Source organism: Microtus ochrogaster, unplaced genomic scaffold (assembly GCF_000317375.1).
Source record: "Microtus ochrogaster isolate Prairie Vole_2 unplaced genomic scaffold, MicOch1.0 UNK24, whole genome shotgun sequence".
NCBI classification, from domain to species: Eukaryota; Metazoa; Chordata; class Mammalia; order Rodentia; family Cricetidae; genus Microtus; species Microtus ochrogaster.
The window spans coordinates 4,850,786-4,858,985 of NW_004949122.1; the positions used below are offsets into that span (position 1 = coordinate 4,850,786).

General features: G+C 47.0%; 1 protein-coding gene across 2 annotated transcripts in view; it reads right to left on the reverse strand.

Moving 5' to 3' along the window:
• Positions 1-6,877, reverse strand: part of Nme9 (NME/NM23 family member 9) — a 23,635-nt gene extending 16,758 nt beyond the window's left edge. Inside the window, exons 1-4 of one of the 2 annotated variants that reach the window (XM_005367816.3) lie at positions 6,824-6,877; positions 6,433-6,469; positions 4,110-4,167; positions 338-441 (exon numbers count right to left, since the gene is read on the reverse strand). In XM_005367816.3, coding sequence (XP_005367873.1) covers positions 338-441; positions 4,110-4,167; positions 6,433-6,465 — 195 coding nt within the window. In that variant the 5' untranslated portion in view covers positions 6,466-6,469; positions 6,824-6,877. The remainder of the gene's footprint in view (positions 1-337; positions 442-4,109; positions 4,168-6,432; positions 6,470-6,823) is intronic. The other variant, XM_026789596.1, reaches the window with a different exon arrangement.
• Positions 6,878-8,200: the final 1,323 nt, after the last annotated feature.

Consider the following 8,200-nt stretch of genomic DNA (forward strand, 5'->3'; position numbering starts at 1 on the left):
CTACAGCACACAGTGACAGCCACAGGACACAGCGACAGCCACAGGACACAGTGACAACCACAGGACACAGTGACAGCTACAGCACACAGCGACAACCACAGGACACAGTGACAGCTACAGGACACAGTGACAACCACAGCACACAGTGACAGCTACAGGACACAGTGACAGCTACAGGACACAGCGACAGCCACAGGACACAGTGACAGCCACAGGACACAGTGACAGCTGGTGCCTTTTTATTTGAAAAGGGCGACCTGTGCTTCTTGCTCCTTGCTTCGTCCATGTTTAATTGGTTTACACTGTTGTGTGACTTCTTGCTAAGAAGGAATCTTACCAAAGCAAAATGGAGAAGGTCCAAACCAGCCTCGATCCTCATCTTCTGGAAGAGACTAACCACAGGTTTGCAGGGGCCACACCAGCCCTGGTAGACGTCCACAACTGCAGGAATCAAGGAGAGATGATGTTCCGCAGACAGCCACGCCCTTGCAGACAGTCTGCTCTCGCACCTCCACCCCCTGTAGTAGATGTGCTGGCAGGACAAACGTCTACATAGCAGACTGGGACTGAGCATAGAACACAACCATCCCTCACTCCAACGTGGCATTCTGGATCTGAAATATTTCTAAAGTAGCTTGGTGTGGTGGCTCACAACTGTGATTGCAACACTTGGGAGGTGGGGGAAGGAAGAGGAGATATTCAAGGTCGTCCTCAACTACACAAGAGTTTGTTTTACACGTGAGCCTGTCTTAAATGGGGGGGGGGTAGGAAGAGACCGAGTGAGTACAGATAGAGGTAGAAACATGTTTTAAGGTGATCCCTTTGTCTTGGGGGAATCAGGCATGGGCCAGAGTGTTACTCAGTGGATATCGGAAGGGAACACAAATTACCCCAAAAGTAGGAGGTCACTACAGGTGACTGACAGGCAGCATGCAGCTGACTCTCATCCAATGATGGAAAACCTGAATTTCCATTATCAATTAGAAAATCTAGGAATAGAGATTAAAAAAAAGACACCGGGATGCCTGGAGGGAAGGGGGCTTGAGCCTCTTTGGCATCTATTCTAAGAGCAAGGCTCGGGGCTTCTTTGAGAACAAGACCTTGATAACTGACAGATGTTTGGATTCCAACGCACCATAGGGAAAACTGCACTTGGCTGAAGTAAGGAAAATGTCTCTGAAGACTGAGGATACGGTAAACAGCTCTACCGGGAAAGGCAAGATCAAGTTCCAAAGGAAAAGAAATGGGGCCCAAAGTGGAGTCTCTGCAGTGTCTGTACCGATGCCTCCAAGGTCAGCTTCCACCAGCTTCTGTCTCATCGACACCTTCTACAAGCACCTCATCCTCTCTCCTCCTTGGCTCTGGGAGAGGTGGTGTTCACGAGAGTGCAGGGGCAGAGGGTGGGAACACTAGAGAGGAGGAGCACAAAGATTTCGCTCTGACAGACGGAAAGCAAAACAGAGAATGCTTGGAAGATGCCTAATTCTGTATGAATCTGAAAGCGGATGAGAAAGGGCAGCAGTAGATGCGGTTTCCTGTGTGGATGGCTTTAGAAACAAGTTTCTACGGTGCCAGAAAGATGGATTCTCCCTCTCTCTCTCTCACCCACTAACCCCGGGTGTGTGTGTGTGTGTGTGTGTTCCTCTAACCTGCCCAGTGAGAGGAGCCTTCCACCATCAAACTACCGAGAGTAGGTCTGGCATAGGCAGTGCTCAGGAAATGTTAGCCATGGTCATACGAGGGCTTAGCGGGGCAGCCAGCACATGGCAGAATTTCCAAAAGATTGTGGAATGCTAGTTCTTTCATTGTTGGTTAAAAAAAATAAAAGTAATGTTTTGTTTCACCCTGAGGCTGCATTTAGCTGCCCTGACCAGAAACATGGGTACAACAGTTAAACCTTGGCACCATCAAAAAGGCTTCATAATCTCCCCAACTGTGAGTGTGCCAACACCCACACCCACATACCCTGGATCAATGGGTCTAGCATTGTTCAATATCCATTTGGCCCCAGGCTTGGACAAATCTGCTCCAGATGCCAGATGGAAAAGCTAATAGTGCTGTGTTATAGTCTGGGGTGACAGACAGGGGATGGCAAACTGGAAGTGTGGTGAGGAACCTGACAGAGCCCTAGGGGCTCCCATGGGGAGGAGAGTGGAGATCAGCAAAGATTTCACAGAGGCAGGCTACTTTTGAGCTGGGCCCTCGAGTGAGAACTGTGGTTGTCCTCGGGGGAGAAGAACATGGAGAAAATGAAGATGTGGGAAAGCCCATGGTGTGCTCAGGAAAGATGTCTCAGTTTAGGACACATCTCGGGAAATAGTAAAGAAAGGGGCTGGAAAGAGGTGGAGTTTTTGAGAGAGGGAACATTCTGGAATGCTGAACGGTTATGGAGATAAACAGAGGCGTTATAGAGCTGAGAGTAACAGAACGCAGAGATACCTAGAGAAGAGGAAGGAGTAATGGCTGGGGAGGTGGGCACTTCAAAGACTCCAGCCTCCTGGTGCACACACCATTCTGTCAGCTCCAGCCCTTGAGAGTGTGTTGGGTCTCGTGGCAGGTTTCTAATAAGCACAAGAAAGTATGGATATGACGTTTAAGATTAAGTTGACGAAAGGCCAACTTGCCGCTGTGTCCCCTTAGTGCCCCAACTCTGGAGGAATCAAGTTATCATGACGTGAGTAGCCTCATGCAGAAACCGATTGCCAGAAATTGTCTCTGGCCAACAGCCAGTGAGGACATGAACCCTGCTGACTGCCACTGAGTGAGCCTGGGCCACCAGCAGCCATGTTGAGCTCAGAAGCAATCTGCTCCAAAGTAAAAACCCATCTGTGACATGCAAGCTGAGCCCTGGGAGAGCGTCTGGGGCCAGAGGTACCCAGCTGGATTGGACATAACCCTGACCTGCTGGAGGGCAATACGTGTTTAAGACGCTGTTGTGTGGGTAAACTGTTACCCAGCAATGGGTAGCTGATACAAAGAAGATAGGTGTGGACAATGGTTGTGCAGTCCCTGGTTATTTCCAAATCTCTGCGATATGTCATTTTCCTTCCAAAACATTCTCCTTTTGTGCCTCAGGTCATTAAAACTTCCTGTGACTGGCCACCAAGCTGAGCACAGCAATCAGCTCTACACCAAGAGAACCCTCTCACCTGACAGTACCGCCTCATTTACTGGACTGAATTCACTGATGTCCAACTAAATGAAATACAACAGAACCCCTCTTCCTCAGGGGATATGTTCCGAGGCACCGTGGTTCGATGTATATGTGTTGCTTTTATTGATTGATGAGTAAAGCTGTTTTGGCCAATGGCTTAGCAGAGTAAAGCCAGACGGGAAATCTGAATAGAGACATAGAGAGAGAGAGTAGGCAGAATCAGGTAGCTGCCAGCGGCCACTATAAGAAGCCTGAGCTAATAGGCCAAAGAGTGGGGAGTTAATATTAAGCCTCAGAGTGGGTATGTTATAAACAGCTTCAGGAACAGGAGGGCAGAAAAAACCCGGTCCAGGGGCCCAGCATGACAGAGAATATTTGTAGCAATAGAGAACAGAAGCTGGATAGGACAAAGCTGATACAAGCCCTTGGGGACAGAGACCGTATGATAACCGGCTTCTAAGAGGACAATGAACAACGAGTAGACACCATGTGGATACAACTGGTGTCCCAGATGGGAGCGCATGAAATCTTAGCACTTCTCAGAACAGTGTGGAATTTTAAAATTATGAACTTATATTTTGGAATTTTTCCATGGGACTATGGTAGGATGCAGGTAACTGGGCCAGAGGAGAGTGGACCCATGCATAAGGCAGGGCTACTGTGCACGCAGACACAAAGAAGTGGCCTGGCTCTTTTTCTGTTTGTTTGTACATTCTGAAACAGCCACAGGTAGCCCAAGCTAGCCTCATACTTGCCATGAACCTCGGATCATTCTGTGTCCAGCTCCCAAATGCTGGGATTTCAGGTGTGTGCCACCATACCTGGCTTACGTAGTACTGGGGATTGAGACACAGGCTTAAAAGAAAATACCACTCATCATAACCCCTTCTTCACATGAGTTACTGAATGATTTTGAAGGGAATAGATCAGGGGACACGGTTTCATTTTGAATCACCAGTCAGTCCTTTGGAGCTGAGCATTTCCTCCCAAAGCTCCTGGGTGTTGATGTTGACCTGCAGCCAGAAGGATCAAAAGCAGCGTCAGTAAGGGCAGAGGTGGGAAGCCACTTCCTCCCCCCCCCTTGCTCTCTGTTGGAGAATATGGTTGTTACCAGGCCAAGATGGTAACACCTTTGTTTCTCCTGCAGAATGTTACTTTAACAGTGTAAAGATGTGGTCCATTTGTTTATGCTGCATTTGGTTAACGGTGTGTGTTTAATTATGTTAAGATGTGTTGTATCTGTTTCTTCTTCCTGCCTAAGGTACCTGGTTGGTCTAATAAAGGGCTGAACGGTCAATAGCTAGGCAGAGAAAGGATATGCAGGGCTGGTGGGCAGAAAGAATAAATAGGAGGTGAAATCTAGGCTCAAGAGGAAAAGAAGGAGAGAAAAAGGAGAGAGCAAAGGATACATTCGGGGTAAGAAGCCAGGCAGACACCAGTCAGACATAAAGAAGCAGTGAAAGTATGATGTACAGAAGTAAGAAAGGTAACATCTCCTGAGGCAAATGTTGGATAAGGAGAAGCAGGTTAATACAGGTTGAAAGAGCTAACCAGAAAGGGCCTAAGCTAGGCTGAACATTCAAAACTGTCATAATCTTGGAGCTGGTTGGCGGCCCAAGAGACAAAACCTGGTACAGCTCTTTCTCTGCAGTGTTCCCCAATGCAGTTCTGTCTTCTCTTCCCAATCTCCCTTTTTTCTTCCCTCTCCCCTTATACTCCAGGAAAAAAAATTGACCTAAAAACAACGTGTGCCATTTTCAGGCACTAAGAAAGCTGCATGTTATTTGTCCAGGAGTCGAGGAGAAAGTTGTCCCGTGTTGCTAACCTGCACACAAGCGGTGCCACACTCGCTTCCCTTTGTGGTTTATGTTCACTCAGTGTCAGGAATTAATAGTTTGTTGTCTTTCGTTCACATTTTCATATTTATAAGGAGTTCTGGAATATGTTAGGTATGAAATACAAGGGAAATTAATATTATTACCCCCTCCACTCTTTCAAAATATAATCAAAACACATCTTCATTTTAAAACATTTTCCAAAATTACAAAAAAATAACATGTACTTAAAAGTACGGCATAGGAGCTGCAGAGATGGCTCAGCAGTTAACAGCACCAGCTGCTCTTCCAGAGATGCTGGGTTCAATTCCCAGCAACCACATGGTGGCTCACAACCACCTGGACTGGGATCTGATGCCCTCTCTGGCGTGCAGGTGTACATACGGACAGAGTTTTCATAAATAATTCTTTTTTTTCTTAAAGGTAAATATGGTATAAAGAATATTTTGGGGGTACTTTTTAGTTACCTGAAAGTAAACTGTCAGTCTGACATTCCAACATCTCTGAACACTGACCAGGGAGCTGGGGCGATGGCTCAGTAAAATGCTCACAGTGAAAAATGAAGATCTAACTGTGAGTCCTTAGCACCTATATCAAAAGTGCGGAATGGTGGCCTGCATCCACACAGGGCTCAGAGAGGCCGAGAAAATGGTTCACACAGCAATAAGGGAGGAACCAGGCCCTAAGAATCGACCACAGAAGATCCCTACTCTGGAGTCCTAGGATGCCGACGCTTCATGGGGTCTTCACACAACCTCACTTCACAGGTGAGCTACATAGAGGGACCCTGTCTCAAAAAACAATGAGGCTGGGGGGTGTGGAGAAGGAAAGGAGAAGGAGGAGAGAGCTGGCTTGTCCCCTGTGCAAATGAAGAAAACACGCCTACAAAACACATGTTCATCACACAACACATCTCAAGCCATGCTGTTTAAACAAAACAGTGCCGGGAAACTGGTCACCACAGAGTTCACAGATGCATGCCCAAATCCAAAGAATCTCTCTCACACACACACACACACATACATACACATATGCATGTATATGTATATATGTGCACAGGATATATGTGTGTGTGTGTGTGTGTGTGTGTGTATATATATATATATAAAACCTGTAATTATTGTTCAGCAGAAATAAGATTGGGGAATTAGGCTGTTTCTCTTCTCTCGGATTTGTGGTTTTATGTTAACGCCCATTTGAGTCTTATGGTTGCAAAGTCCCATTAAGAACTTCTGCCTCGGTCGGAGATATATTTATATACATAAGGTTATCATTACTAGGTGCTCCAGATATTCATTTCTACGTTAACTCAGGATAGGGTACTCGAGCTCCAGAACACTGTAGCATACTGCTAGCAAGTAGAAAGTCATCTTTATTCTGCACCCCACACCCACACAACCCTCTCCGACCAAGAGACGGGTGCTAGCGCCCCTAGAGGCTTACCTGTAGGGCAATTTCCTTCTTCTTGCTGCCCATGGCTCTGCAAAGACACAAAACTCTTATCCTGGGAAATGGGTGGTAAGCGCGACAGCTGCCCCACAACCTGTCAAACCAGCAAGCCCAGAGACTCTTTTAAAGAGAAGGGAAATCAATGTACTGATACAAAATACACAGAGACGCAGACGGACGCACCCTCACCTTCCCTCCCTCTCCCGGAGCCCAGGGAGGCGTGCAGGTGGGGGGAGTGTCTGCAAAGCCCTTTCACTAGGGAAACCGGGGCGCCCGCAGGCAGCAGAGCGTCCACTAAGGAATTCGAGACGAGAAAGAGGGTCCCGTAGTCCCTATAAGTCCCCATGAACTACTGGAAAACAGCCTTTGTTGACGGTATAGATACCAGATACCGAGGTCCGGATGAGGACAGGAAGTATCCAACTTCACTCGGCAGCGTCTTTGCAATGGTCGTCCTAGCAACCCAGCACCCAGTTTACCACTGCCAGTGGGGAGCTCTCATTGGCTGGAGAGAATATCAGGTTCTCGAGGTGCTAAGGTAAAAAGATCCCACCCTTCCGTGCTCAATTCCTTCCTTCTTCCTGCTAGCCAGCCAGAGTTTATGTACAGCTAGCTTTTCATCCAGCCTTGATATCCTTAAAGGAGGGCCACGTGGGAGATGGCTTTTCAGGAATATGAGAGTTATCTTTAAGTCTACAAATAATTGTGAATTCAAAGTTAGCTATGGAAGTCAAGTTCACATGTGCCCAACAGGTTCAAACAGTGGGTATTAATCCAAGCATATCAAAAGTCTGACTTAAATCATTAAAAGACAGAGATGGCGGAATGCGGTTGAAGAGGTGACTTACAGGTTAAGATCACGTGTCGGTCTCTCAGAGGACCTACGTTCGATTCCCAGCACCCACAAGGTGGCCTGTAGCTCTAATTCCAGGGGCATCCTAAGCCTCTTCTGACTTCCTCCTCGTTCTCCTGGCACCGCAGCATGTACCCAGGGAATACACACACATAAAACAAATAAACCTAAAAATAAGGATCTAAGTGTACTGTTTGAACCTCTAGTCTCCTCCGAAGGCATCACCTAGGGCTACCTTGTTTTTCATGCCATTGTTTGAAGGACTTGGGAGTGGGGTGGGGGAATGGGAGGAGAACGAGGTCAGAAGAGGGCGCCAGATTGCCAGATCTGGAACTGGAGTTACAGATGGGTTTGAGCCACCATGTGAGTGCTGGAATTGAGCCCTGAGTCCTCTGGAAGAGCAGCCAATGCTCTTAATCACTAAACTATCTCTCCAGCCCCTGGAACTTGGTCTTTTTGTGTTTGACAATATTAATGAGATTGTTTTGTCCAAAAGCAAATCTCTGGAAAACATACATCTTAATTAAACTTATGCTAAGGAATGTGCTTATTATTTCGCTTTGTTTTAATGCAAAGATGTCAAACTGTGGCCAATGGGATCTTTTGGCCCGAGAGATTAACTTCTCCTGCAAGTCATGCTCTTTGCCACAAGGTGGTGGCTTGCTCAAAGGAACCTCTTAAGAGACCCAAATTAGCAGGCCCATCTCCGCCCAACAGCCCCCCGCCCCCACCAAGTCGCTGGAACTGTGTGAAACAAATCATCCACTAAATTGGGCCGTGTGACATCTTCCAGTTTTTTTTTTTTTTTTCATTTTAAACGATAAGGAAATAGAGCCACAAAAGCAGAACTGAAAGCTTCTCAGTCAGACTGATTTGGCTGAATCCCACATCTGCTTCCCGCCCCCTCTC